This window comes from Desarmillaria tabescens, assembly GCF_030435595.1.
Source record: "Desarmillaria tabescens strain CCBAS 213 chromosome Unknown EV420scaffold_38, whole genome shotgun sequence".
Lineage (NCBI taxonomy): Eukaryota > Fungi > Basidiomycota > Agaricomycetes > Agaricales > Physalacriaceae > Desarmillaria > Desarmillaria tabescens.
In genome coordinates, this window is record NW_026848337.1 from 218,609 (window position 1) to 231,660 (window position 13,052).

The following is a 13,052-nucleotide window of genomic DNA, read 5'->3' on the forward strand; positions in this document are numbered from 1 at the left end:
CAAATTTTCGAAGAAATTTCCGTCGCTGTGGTCGTCGACGAGCTCTGCGCGACGAGGGTCTTGTCCTTCGCGTATGCATACAGGTGTCTGCAGGCCATTGTACAGCCATGTAGTCGCACGACGTACGGCGATGAACATAATTCAGCCGCCCGCAGTCGCTCGTCGCTCAATTTTCACGCACTGTCACAGGAAAGGCGCTGAGGACACCAATCCTGGCTCAGTGCGAGGTCGAAAGAAGGATTTTTTCCTGTCTTCACGCGCTCTAGGCGCTCGGTATCTTCGCTGGCCTACCCGAGAGCACCTGGACGGATGTGAGCCGACCGAGCCCCAAGAAGAGCTAGCAAAGGCAGATATTCTAGAGAAAGTCATGAAGGGACGCCAGCCATCGGATCTTATGCTCAGATGTATGTCAAGGTTGTCTCTGTATTGCTCGTGTACTGAGAAATTTCGTCAGGTACTGTCCTCGATGCGGAGGGTAATACTAATCTTCTTCGAGGTCTTCTTTCATTCTAATTTTATTCTATTCTTGGAAGGAAACGTAAAAACGATTTCTGGCCAATTCAAAAAGAGTGATTTGAGCGCAGAACATCGGCTGAATGTGAGTAGCCTGTCTTGATCACATTGCTCGCGTTGACACGGTGAGAGACAGCCTCGTGATCTCCGTAAGATTGACTCGAGGGTTCCCAATCTTGTTCCTACTATTCTTGTACGAAAGGAGGCCATCCTTGTACGTGTTTCACCCTTTTTCGCAGTCGTGTGACTCTAAGGGCGGTATTGTCCCCAGGTTAATATTCTTCACGTCCGAGCCCTCGTGAAGGCTGATGCTGTCGTTTTGTTCGACACATATGGCTCTGCCGATTCGCGACTTCATTCGGTATTTCTATATCATTTAGAGGTATGCTGTGTATCTTTTGACTAGGAACACAAAGCCACATGACGTCCTGTAGCACAATCTTAAGAGTAAAGGCTCCGGACTGCCATACGAATTTCGGTTCGCTACTTTCGTGCTACGTCGAGTGACTTTCCGTTAATTAAAACCCTTCAGGGCCCTGGAGTCCATTCTCCTTTCGGTCCTCAGCGCTTTAGAGGCTGAGATGGTGTTCATCCGGAACCTTGTCGGCGGGTTACTTGCCGAGTTGGAAGACGACATTGACCACGACAGCCTTAAACGCCTTCTGCACTATTCTAGACGGCTAGCTAGTTTCCAGAGTAGAGCAAAGCTTGTACGTCACTTTTCTCGTTTTCCTAGAATTAGCCTTGATCGCCGTTGAAAACAGGTCGAGCAAGCCCTGGAGGAAGTTCTAGAGCAAGGTGCGTCTTACACGCCTTTTGATGGCAAGTACGAACTCTGAATTTTTTTTAGATGAGGATTTGAATGCTATGTACCTTACCGACAAGAAGAACGGCAAGGGACATGAAATCGACGATCACGAGGAGCTCGAATTTCTGTTGGAATCGTTTTCCAAGCAGGTCGAAGAAATTGTGAGCGAAGTGGGCAACATCGATGTAAGCTTTCGCCAAGTTGTTGGCGTCTCCATTCCTCAATGCTATCTAGACAAACGTAGAGTCCACTCAAGAAATTGTCGAATTGATCCTTGACTCGAATCGTAATTCTCTGCTCGCGCTTGACCTACAAGTAAGTTCCCTGAAGAGAAACTCCTGTCGTTGTTAATGTGTATATGTAGGTCTCCATTGCTACCTTTGGCGTCGGCACCGGGGCATTTTTAGCAAGTCTCCTGGGCATGAACGTAAGGCCCTTCGCGAAATGCAAGCTGATAGACACATCCCTGATACCTTTGTTTCTTCTAGTTAACAAATCATTTTGAAAGTCATCCGTGGGCATTCTATGGCATGACAGGCTTCTCCTCCATCATTGCCGGGTTCGTAGTATGGGCCGGGCTCCGAAAACTGGCCAGAATGCGAAAAATCGGTCTTTCTTCTAACAGCGGCAAGCGCAAAACGAAACCTTGGCTACCTCTTCCTCTTAGAGCGCGAAAGTCGGACGGGTGGTTGTAATACCCTAACGCAAACATTTAGACGGTAATCGACACATGTATAATCTTGCTACTTATCTACACCATCTCATTGGCTATAAGGATACTAATTTATTTCCCTTGCATCCCTCACTATGCTGGCCCTGAACCGGGCGCTCTGTAGAAGACGAAAGATGCATGGAACAAGCGGCGGAAGGTTTTCAAGTGATGAAAAGCTGGCATGCAAGAGGCTCCCTGTCCATCATATCCTAGGATCAGTGACAATCGATTGTTTATCAGATTCTTCCAAACAGGTCTCCTCCGAATTTTAACGGACAGCCAGAGTCCTAACGTGGAGCGGTGGATCGAGCAGCCCACACTAAAGAGACGTGAACAGCACAGTTAGCGGATCACCTTGCAGGACGGTGAAGTATACATTCAAGACGTCAGAGACAGGCCTTCCGGAACTGAATCGGAAGTACTAGAAGCGGAACCATCGCTATCATCGCTGCAGGACTTATGGAAACCATACTGAGAAAGTTCAAGCAGCGCCAGGGCCCTGCGGATCTGCAAAGGTTCTATAGCATGTTGTAAGAGCTGCCATCCAAGTATATCGTCCACATTATGGTACCTTCATAGATTGCAAACGTGTTGAATCGGTCATCCCCTGGGGTGACACAGGTGCGAGACATCGATGACCGAGAATATCGCCACAGTGCACACATGACCGTCCAGGAAGACAAATCAGAATCGAAAAGAGTTAACGCAGTTTTTAATAACCGGGAAAGGGGGATTGTATTACGTTTCTTCTTTCGATACTGAATCCTGAGGCAGTGCTGTGCTTGGTATCCTGATCACATGGAGGTGAGCTTCACCCTCGTCGTAAGGGCCCTTGCGCATCAGTATTGAACCCCAGAGTAAAGGATGCTCATCACCTGCTCATCCATCATCGACGGGAGCAGAACGGAACTCAGACGGTCCCGAGAGAAGTTAGCAAGGGTCATGAAACCCCGACACTCAAGCTCAGACGCTACTTGGACGCTTTGTGTCGTGCCAAATAAATAGCGGAGTGTTCACGGAGCTTCATTCTGTAGGAGAAAGTCCGACGTAGGGAGGAAAAATAGGCCCAATCTCTGTACTACACGTGCGACCGTGTAGCCTACCCGCGAAGCCTGAGGTCTTATTATTAGACGGGAGCTTAGAGGTAGTGCTAACTTTCACTCCTGGGAAATGGAAGGATAAATGACATACAAAACATGTGTTCTAATACGACATATGGAGAGGTTCAAAGACAGTAGCTGCCGGGAGAGTAGCCACTTCCATGGGGTTACGCTGGCGGCCCTAAACTAGATATCATGTCCGGCGGAAATGAGTCGAAAAAGACTCACGTACACATGGAAGAGTAAGATCAATTTACGGCGTTGTGAGATGAAACAATGGGACCGTCATTGTTCAGTTGACCGCGGCGAACACGACCTGATATCTTAGAAGATCCGAAGTGTTTATCCGGCCGTTAGCAGCCTCGCAGACCACCACCCGCCAAACCCCTCTGGGAGAGTGTATCTCCCTTTTGGACCCTTTAAAGGAGCTAAGGTGTAGAATGGTATAGAGTGGGAATGTGCACATACCGGGAGCATGGCTCGCGTCGTAAAGAGAATTGGAAGCGGGTTTGTGCGGTAGAAAAGTGACATGTGACCATGCACTTGCCTAATTAGATGCAAATTGGCCTCGTCCAACTGTCGATGATGGTGTCGAAAGAAACTTGACGCCGGTACTTGTGGTATCTGAGGTTTTAAATGTGCCATGCCTCGTCTGATAGTAATACGCATGTTTTTGTATTTTCTTCTTTTGAGTTCCGAGCTCAAATGAGCCAACTCGCTGTGGCTCGTGATCTCCTGCCGATATTATAACATCATCCCGACAGTTGGCTAGATGTCTAATTGACGCATAGCGCTAAGCGAAGCAACACACTTGGTCTGATGACACGGTGGAGGACAGAGAGTGGCGCCGCAGCGCATGCATTAAAGGTACGTCAACGTCCCCTTCTTTGAAATAGTGTGTCTTGAGTTAGTCTCAAAACAAAACGCTTGGACTTTTTGATAGAGCTTCGAAGAGCAGAAAGTCGCAGGAATAGTCTACAACTTAGCACGTACCGTACAGCATCAATTGAAGAACCTTTTGAATCCAGAGCAACTTTGGTCGACTCCATACGGTTATCGATCCGTAAGTACAGCTCGGCTCGAAAAAACCGGTAGTCGTGAGAGGATATGGAATACCTACCGAAAGTCTTTTGAGGCTTCTTCTGAGAAAGACTACTCCACAAAATTGGGAATAGGGTCCCGCTTATAGAGAATCGAGGAAAATTCCTGACGCAAGGTACGAGATAGTCCAATAGAACGACTGACCTGACACCAACAATACTGGGGGGGTTCGTAGGTAGAGTCGCCTTACTGAAATCGGTGTCTGCGACTATCGGGCGTAAGGCACGTATGATACCATTCCCACCATGGCGTACGGCACCTCAATTCTAATTGAAAAATGAAGCCAGGCGGCGAATAAGTACTACTCACATGAAGAAGAATATGTTTGTAATTTCCAACGTCGCACTAGTCGTCATTCCAAGTCCATATCTCTGCGTGGCGGGTGCTAATGAGTGCTAGTATACAAGACTAATATCTACCTGTGCTGGCGGTAGGTGTCATGAAAGAGGTACATAATAAGCGTTCAGAAAAAGAGGAACTAGGGAATAAGAGTGAATAAGCCAAGTATAACCCGGGGGCTGGAAAAGCTATGCGAACTCCATGTCATCCAAATTTGCAATGCGAGGAGGTAATAGCGGTCCAGGGTGAGGAATAGTGAGGGATTGAGCGATGTAATCCTCCATGGCATCCTTTCCAGCACCAATCTCGTGGTAAAAGACACCAGATTCTTCATCAAAATATTGCATCGCCGTAGCATGCGCATCCCGGCGTCGCTTAGACGCCCAGAAACCACCACCTGTTAGGTCAACTCTACCCCCATCCTCCTCAGTACTGGCTGCGCCCTGCAAAGTACCCATACTCCCCTCAACTCTCTCCTCCTCCTCCTCCAAATCCACACGAATAGATGGGCAAATGCAGTGTGCCATCACACAGTTCAAGAAATGTAGCTCCCAGAATTTAGGAGCTGGTTGATATATGCGAGTAATGTGTCGAACATCATACTGATATTCGGTGTAGTCAACGAGACCCTTTGAAAACGACAGAAGATGTCTGTTCTATGGCTAACATCAGGAAAGTGGTAAACGGTGCACACAATCAAAGCTTACGGTACTATCAATTGACAGCTCATTATCATCAAGGAGGTTAAGTATGTCGCATCGCACTGCACAGGTATTGCTCAGGCTGCATATCTTATGATATCCAAGATACCGGTGTTCAGAGGGTTGGGTCGCGGTCGCCGGACCTGGATCAGTGCAATATTGCTCCAGATTAGCCTCTCTCCACTGGCGGAAATGATAATGAGCACATATCCTTCAGTACGAAAAGGACAGCTTTACAAGATCGAGGTACGAGTGTTTCCAGATATGCATTATTTGCACGTTTGACGGCTGGTTGGAATTGATGGATAGCGCTGGGCCTTGACCGGTGAATGCGCATTTTCCGTGAACCTTCCATGTCCTCGCAGGCGCGTCAGATGCCTAAAGATCTGGTCAACAGCACCTGATGTATTGATACGAATATTACTGACCCTTGCTCGACTTTGAACTTCTGAGGGTAGGCCTTGGTCTCCATTTTGTGCGCTTTGAGTCCGATTGTCCGAAGTAGACACTCTGAGCGATTTAATATCCTCCTTTTGGACTTCTGTAGGGGCTTTGGGGGTAACGAGGGACCGTGTTCTCACTGGCGTTTGGACTAAGAAACAGTCAGACCGTTCAAGGCGGATCTTCTTGTACTCGTCTGTTAAGCGTATGAGTCAAGATATGATAAGGACACAAATTCAGGCTGTGTACCGACAATCTCATAGCAGCCCGCCGGCATTATATCTGCAATGCTATACTCGTTTTGTTCGAAGTCCACGCTACCTCTACATTCCGGAAACATGAGGGGGCCTGAGGGGTCGTATGGGATTAATCCCAGTCTGTACAAAGGGTAGCGAAACTGGAACACGCCACAGGTCAGGGCACGCAGGACCGTTCTATACGTGACATATTTGTTGGAGCAGAAACCTGAAATATCCTTATATCCCATGGCCTTTACAGAACAAGGTGCATGAACATACCAAAGATCAAGGCATGTCCTAGGTATATGTGGATGTCATTCCGCTCAAGGAAGGCCGTCATCTCCATATCTACAATGCCATCCTTTTGAATCATTAGTCCAGGACAACGAAAGAACAAAATAAGCAAACCGTGGACTCTCTTTGTTTTCTTTCGCGCGTCGTCATGGTTGGAAGAGACAAGGTACGGCGCGTGTAAGACAAAGTAAGACTCGGACATCGTCATGTCACAGTCACAACTATTCCGAATATATCATTCCGTCACATGTCACCCATATTGGCCCTTTGTTTCTACCATCTTCACGTCTACGGCTTGAACGAAAGGCTCCAGACGACAACGCCATCCCAGTACTGCTTCGACGCTGAACAGTTATCTGTTCAGACTGGGTCCTGCAGCTTCGATATCTTTCTGTATTTCACGATCCAATCTCTTTGAAAGTAGTACTGGTCGCAAAGGTCTCTCGTTTTCTAGTATGTTCCAGTGGTTCATCATTTATTTCTTTCTGTCAACTAAAAACGTAGTTTTCTTTTTGATTTACGCGAATGAACCATGCCTGGGCCCGGCAGTCAACGATCGAAGAAATCCAAAAGCAAAGCTAAACCGTCAACAGCCCCGGCCAGTTCGACTCCCGATGCCTACCTCGGTGACATAGATAATGCCGTGGGATGGAATATCGTTGTTGATATCTTGTGTGAAGGATTCGAACTGCCTGGTGAGTGCAATGACCCTGCGCATTGCTCCCTGGATCCACCAATCAGTCTACCATCCTAGATTTAACGACACGCAGCGGTCTAAAGAAAGTTCATGCAAATTTTGACAGTATATATCGACGTCTCGATAAAGCCTATGTCAAGCATGAAAGCAACGAGAAAGTTACAGGGGGGATCATCGGGATTTACGGCAGGATGTGCGCTGATAAAATATTACGGGATAGACTGTTCGAAAAAGGTATTCACGCACTGCGAATATTCATCCCTCATTCTGTCATGACTGTCACCATCATTAGGCTTTTTGAAACGACTTTTACCCTTGCTACATATACAAGAGACGCGGCATGTTGCTCTACGCGCCCTTTCCCTAATCACGCATCACGGAGGAGAGGAAATCAGGTTCGACATCGCTCGCCATTCCAATGAACTCACCAAGTCTCTTTCTAAATTCCCGGATGACACTGCGGGCTCAGAGCTCGTCGTCTCAGTACTCGCTCATTCCATCCCTGCTGTCGTCATGTTTGACTCTGTTTCACCTCAACCCGACATATTTCGCTCTCTAGACATGAACACCATCATAAAAGAGGTTACAGACAGTATGAAGAGACCTAATGCTTCAACATATCTTATCAACCACGCCTCTGAGCTCTTAAGCCTGTCGACCCTCAACTGTTATGCCGCCTTCAAACAGAATCCTTCTGCCATGACTTTCCTGGTTGCGGGCCTTAGGAGTGCTGATTGGGCATTCCGGTGTACTTGTTTGGGCGGTGTCATCCGATTCCATCGACACGAATCTGAAGCAGATATCCGAGGGATGGACCCCATGAAGTTCATGGCAGCTATCAGTAGGAAGTTCCCCCCGCACATTAACGACCTCCTCTTAGCCTACGGCTTTGAGCGGTGCGAGACTTTTATGACCCTCGCCGCGACTCGTGATTTCCAAAATGCCATTATGAAATCCGCTCAAGACCATGACTTGTGTCGGCTAGGACTATCCATCGCGCCTATCATCATCCGCACAGAGTTCTCGATTGCCGACGGAATGTTCGAAACTGAAAATCCCGTCACCGGTCGACGGGAAACCCTGGATATAGGATTACCATTCACAATATGGGGGGACTCTCTTCCACATTGTGCCAAGGCCATCCGGGCAAAGGGAAACCCAACTGAAGCTGATATTGCGGATATCCTCGACGTCAAGTATTTCATTAAGATAGGGCGTCTCCCGGAGGCCGTGCGTCTAGCTCAGGAATCCCTCAAGCGCAACCCCCAGTGCGCTTACTTTTACTACGCCATTACTCTTCTTGCGGACCCTGTTCAAGGTCTTCGGGCTGCGAAGAAGGGTTTGAAGTGTAAACAGATCAGTCCTTTCATTCGCTTCCAGTTACTCCAACGTGCAGTCTCGCACGCAATGGAATTGGGGCTGCGGAAACTTCAGGAGGCAAGTAGGTTTGACACGGTTCCTTGGCACGAGGGCGTCGCTTTCTTGACAAGCGCGCTCGAGGACTCCAAGACGTACATAAAGCAGGCGCCTCCTGATAATCGTCACATGAAGTCTGTTCTGTACTGGAACATTCTTTTGACGCTCGCAATCCAAGGAGCGGATATTAGTGTCAATCTCAGAGAACTCGAGGTGAGCGATATATTGCAGCGCTCTTTGGATACTGTTTACCATACTGTCTTTTCATAGAAAACGCGAAAACAACTCGAGATCGCAGACGAGATTAGCACCTTTATCGGAACCCCTCCCCCAAAGACAAACGAGCGTCTGGCGCAAGAGACCGTTTTGAAATTGTATACTCAGGCCGCTCAAGAATGGGAGAGCACCATATCGAATAATGACACTGAATGGGAAGAGATTGTCACACCAAAGAGAGCAGAAGATGATCTCCAGGCGTGGTTGGAGGAGCTCCATCTCGATGATCCCGCGGTGAAAGCGAATCCGTCATGTCTGCACCCGAAGATTACTTCCAATCACGTCGCATTATACCGGTGCTCGTGGTGTGGTACTCCAAGTGCGGTTCTCAGAAAGTGTTCTAGGTGTGGACAAACGAGGTGAGAGTTTTTGGATAGCGGTTTGGATAATCGCGCTAATGGTGATACAGGTACTGCGATGCTGGATGCCAAAAGTCCCACTGGGCGGATCATAAACGGCAATGTGCTCAGGCTTCAGATGCTGATTAGACAGCACTCTTTCCCCTTGCTTGCTCGTGTAACTCTATTGTATGCTTGTTAATCTACGTACCGCCTTTCTGGTCGACACACCGAGAAAAGATGAACATTGGGATCATATTGAAAATTGTATTCACGCGTGCGCGTGAAGCATAGAAATGTGGCGATGGAGCTGGATCTCTATGAATTTCCAAAGAAATGTTTGTATTACTGCTTCAAATATCAGTGGGGGTCAGAGTGACCGATTATCGACGATTATGAGGTCGATTATGGCAACGATTATGAGTCCGATTATGAGTCGTAATCGTCATCATAATCGCTCTAGCTCTGACCGTGTACCGATTACGGGTAACGATTATATTGACCCAAGAATTATGTAAAGGGGAGGATCCATAATCGTATAAGCGCCTCTGGAGTCGCTTATATGATTATGGTCGATTACGATTATTCCCACGATTATGGACCTCATAATCGTTGCCATAATCGTTTCCATAATCGTCCCATAATCGTTTACTCCGACTCCCACTATTTGCAGGGTAGCCTCTACCACTGCGTTGCGTTGATTTTCCAACTTCTTAGTCGTCCCGACCGTTCCGCTGTGTATGGACTCAGCTCTACTCCGTTACGAAGCCCGACAATGACCGACTTGATCAAGCCAGCGTGAGCATGGTGCTCAATCATGTCCATCACGATATTTTCCTTGTAGTGATCCAGCGAAGGAAATGTGTTGTCAACGCTCGGGGCCCATACCAACTTCAAACTGTCCAGCTCTGCCGGTTCATAGAGATATATAACCAATCTCGCTGATATGATAGACGAGCAATTGGGCCCTCTTTCATTTGCTTCGACAATCGAGAGATTCTTGAGATGTGGTATGTATTTGAGCATGCGGCGAACTTCCGCATCAGTGAAAGGAACTTCGGTAAGGGTGAGACGTAATAGGGGAGGGAGTCGAGAGCTGGCAGAGTTGCCGCAGGGAATTTTGAAGGTCGTCACGGAACGTAGGTGCAGTTGAGTAGGAGCGGGGTTTTGGCACAATTTCCAAGGAGGAAAGGCGGGGTAATGAAAAAGATGAATCCCTGATGAGGGGTTCGAGTAACGTGTTGGTCAACGTGAGAGATTCAAGCGCCAAAGGTATAGGTCCTTCGGAGCTAAAATTATATAAACTGGAGCTCGATAGACAGTCGACGAGGGTAGCTCTTATGGCCTTGGGGAATCTTTTTATGAGAGACGAGCGATGATCAGATAGAAAAAGAGTGGTGATCTGATTTTGACTAGGTAACTGCATTTGGAGTGAACTGATTAGCCCATGCATGTGAAGGCAGTCGACATTTGACGCGTTTCGACACATCGCCCAGGGACGCTGGATACCCGTACCAGACTCAACAGATCTGACTTCGAGGGACCTTAACAAAGGGAATTGACTGGTGATAGCGTTGAATATCGATCGTCCTCGACTGTTCGTAGTAAAACAGATGGAATGGCACCGGTCCAAAACGGACAGTACCGCGATGGCATTGCAAATGGCGTCGGACCCGCTATCACCCGGAAATCTACTCGTGATCGGCAAAAGTGATGGCCGCTACTAAATATGGACACGGCTGATCATTATTTTTTTTTTCGTTTGTGCTACTTCGCTAATGTCATTCTGCTTCTTTTTCTGATGCCCAAAGACACAATGCGACACGAACATGATGAGGCAGCAAAAAACCAGTTCATTGGTGCTATGCTCGCTACACACAAATTAAATGAAAGTGCCCTTCTCACTGGCATTCCATACGAGACGGCACAAAAAATCTGGCGGAAGTACAGGGAGCATGGTTCCATCGAAAATCTACCCCGTAGTGGATGGCCGAAGAAGATTGATGAGCGTACATCACGTCGTCTTGCCCGTGCAGCTGTAAAAAACCACCGACTGCCACTTAGAGACCTCAGTAATGAAGTTGGTATTGATGTGAGTGAGAAGGTTATTGCCAAGGCCTTGGAGGACCACGGACTGCATCGACGTGTTGCATGGAAACGACCCTTTCTCTCTGCAGACCAAAAGAAGGCACGAAAACAATGGGCAAAGGATCACAAGGAGCAGGATTGGAGGAAGGTGGTTTGGTCAGATGAATGTTACATCCATCTTGATGATAAGACAGGTCGGATTTTTGTGACACGGCATGTTGATGAAGAGTTGGATGAGAGCTGTGTAGTGCCAACATTTAAGCAGTCTTCCATGCGCGTAATGGTGTGGGGATGTGTCGCATTGGGGTGGAAGGGGCCATTAGCTGTTCTTGAGTATCCTGGTGGAAAAGGTGGAGGAATGACAGCAGCTCGCTATCAGGAGCAAGTGCTAGAGGGTCAGTTGAAGGTGTTTTGGAAGGATTTGGAGGAAGCCCGGCCAGGACTTGCCTTCCAGCAAGATGGCGCACCAAGTCATACAGCCAAGACCACCAAACGCTGGCTTGCGCAAAATGACATCCCTCTCTTTCCTCATCCACCAAATTCTCCTGATATCAACCCCATCGAACCAGTCTGGCATGAGCTCAAGAAGCGTCTCCGTGCACTCCCAAGGCATCCGACAAGCACCAAGGCACTGCGAGAGGCGGTTTTGCAAGAGTGGGCCTCAATGCCCTTAATGGATATTGATAAGCATATTGAGTCCATGTCAGATCGGGTCGAGGCTGTTCTCAAGGCAAAGGGAGGTCACACACGGTTTTAGAGGATGGATAGTTGGTATATTTGGAACAATGGCGACGGTAGATAGGCACAATTAGAATTTTTTGTGATCACGGTCCTGAGTACCATGCTGCACCAAATAAGGCATCGGCCATCACTTTTGCCGATCACGAGTATTGTCATAATCTGCTTTTTCATACGATGCTGTAAGATGGAAGGTGAGGCTGAGTGACTCAGACAATGACCGGTAATGATCTACGCGACGGGCGATGAGGGAGGAGTTATCTGGCCGAATGCGATGGCAGGCTGTTATATGTGTCCAAAGAATGGACCTTGAGAGGCAGACTTTACGCCAATGCGAGCACACTGAGGTCAATACTGTAGGTGGTATGAATGGTTCCGAGCCTGCAGAACTGGTACAGCATGCATCCTCGAATATTGCAGTGAGGATTTCCACGGGAAGAGTACGGATGGGTGAAGCAGAGGACTGTTGAAGATGCATACAGTCCCTAATCGCCGTCTTGGAGGCTTTAAGCGCCACCAAAACACCTTCAACACGTGAAATCTCCGCATCATATAGCGGGATTTGCGAATCGAGCAGGGAGAGCTTATCTGTGGTTGCTTCAGATAGAGAAGATCCTGCACGCAACACATTCAGGATGGAGCATTTGAGCTCTTCGATGTCTGCTAGGGCAAGAAATGTGTTGTTCCCCAGGCTACGCATCGTAAATCTGGAATAAATAATTAAAACGGCTGTACCCAAGTGATGTTAAACACTTACGGACGTAGAGGTTAGTGGGTAGTGTCAGATGTGGTCTATGGAGGGGATGTTGTCCGTCCTTTAAAGTTGATAAAGACAAAGAGGTCGAGAACAAAGAGAGCAAACAAAAGAGCAGACGGATCATGGTCACCTGACTAAAATCAGCGATTGTTTGAAATTTGAGGGAACGTCAGTCAGAACGAGGGCATGAGGTTGTTACGGAGGTTAGAAACGGGTCATGCAGCACTTGATGGACGCCAATAGTGTTTGTACTGCGTACCCACAGCGGCATTAATATACATCTATCACTGACAAAGAATAGACAAATAATTACCCCCAACACTGACTTCTATAACATGCAGAGCCTGCAGCATCAAACCCGAGATTTCGGGCAGAGGCCGGGCAGCGGGGACCACTTCATCCAGTATCAATAGACGGAGTGCGGGGGAACGTGCGAGACACTCTTTCATCTGAGATAGGTCTATCAGCTGGTGGAAGCAGCGAGATTGATGGAT

General features: G+C 47.9%; 4 protein-coding genes across 4 annotated transcripts; 2 read left to right on the forward strand and 2 right to left on the reverse strand.

The window, feature by feature from the left end:
• Positions 1-130: 130 nt before the first annotated feature.
• Positions 131-2,016, forward strand: EV420DRAFT_1275305 (cora-domain-containing protein; the record flags this gene model as incomplete). Its single annotated transcript, XM_060467895.1, has 12 exons — positions 131-404; positions 455-475; positions 534-598; positions 650-727; positions 785-895; positions 948-991; positions 1,046-1,223; positions 1,278-1,311; positions 1,364-1,506; positions 1,556-1,636; positions 1,686-1,748; positions 1,810-2,016. 12 exons carry the CDS (start codon positions 131-133, stop codon positions 2,014-2,016), a joined length of 1,299 nt encoding a protein of 432 aa, XP_060326905.1.
• Positions 2,017-4,761: 2,745 nt separating this feature from the next.
• EV420DRAFT_1646937 (uncharacterized protein) lies at positions 4,762-6,398 on the reverse strand (the record flags this gene model as incomplete). Its single annotated transcript, XM_060477978.1, has 7 exons — positions 4,762-5,229; positions 5,281-5,457; positions 5,512-5,652; positions 5,703-5,911; positions 5,965-6,180; positions 6,234-6,315; positions 6,363-6,398. 7 exons carry the CDS (start codon positions 6,396-6,398, stop codon positions 4,762-4,764), a joined length of 1,329 nt encoding a protein of 442 aa, XP_060326906.1.
• Positions 6,399-6,519: 121 nt separating this feature from the next.
• Positions 6,520-9,331, forward strand: EV420DRAFT_779327 (uncharacterized protein). Its single transcript, XM_060483431.1, has 6 exons — positions 6,520-6,701; positions 6,753-6,943; positions 7,003-7,179; positions 7,238-8,574; positions 8,632-8,996; positions 9,047-9,331. The coding sequence occupies exons 2-6, from the start codon at positions 6,781-6,783 to the stop codon at positions 9,123-9,125; spliced, it is 2,121 nt and encodes a 706-aa protein (XP_060326907.1). The 5' UTR covers positions 6,520-6,701; positions 6,753-6,780; the 3' UTR covers positions 9,126-9,331.
• A 2,472-nt stretch (positions 9,332-11,803) lies between these two features.
• On the reverse strand, positions 11,804-12,746 carry EV420DRAFT_779420 (uncharacterized protein). The gene is made up of 2 exons (XM_060483432.1): positions 12,559-12,746; positions 11,804-12,508 (listed from the first exon to the last, which is right to left on the reverse strand). Exon 2 carries the CDS (start codon positions 12,499-12,501, stop codon positions 11,932-11,934), a length of 570 nt encoding a protein of 189 aa, XP_060326908.1. The 5' UTR covers positions 12,502-12,508; positions 12,559-12,746; the 3' UTR covers positions 11,804-11,931.
• Between the last annotated feature and the right edge of the window lie 306 nt (positions 12,747-13,052).

Coding starts and splice junctions, on each gene's coding strand:
- EV420DRAFT_779327 (XM_060483431.1), top strand. CDS start 6,781: ATGCCTGGGCCCGGCAGTCAACGATCGAAGAAATCCAAAAGCAAAGCT. Junction 8,575..8,631: donor TCAATCTCAGAGAACTCGAG/GTGAGCGATATA, acceptor GTCTTTTCATAG/AAAACGCGAAAACAACTCGA. Junction 8,997..9,046: donor TCTAGGTGTGGACAAACGAG/GTGAGAGTTTTT, acceptor ATGGTGATACAG/GTACTGCGATGCTGGATGCC.
- EV420DRAFT_779420 (XM_060483432.1), bottom strand. CDS start 12,501: ATGCGTAGCCTGGGGAACAACACATTTCTTGCCCTAGCAGACATCGAA.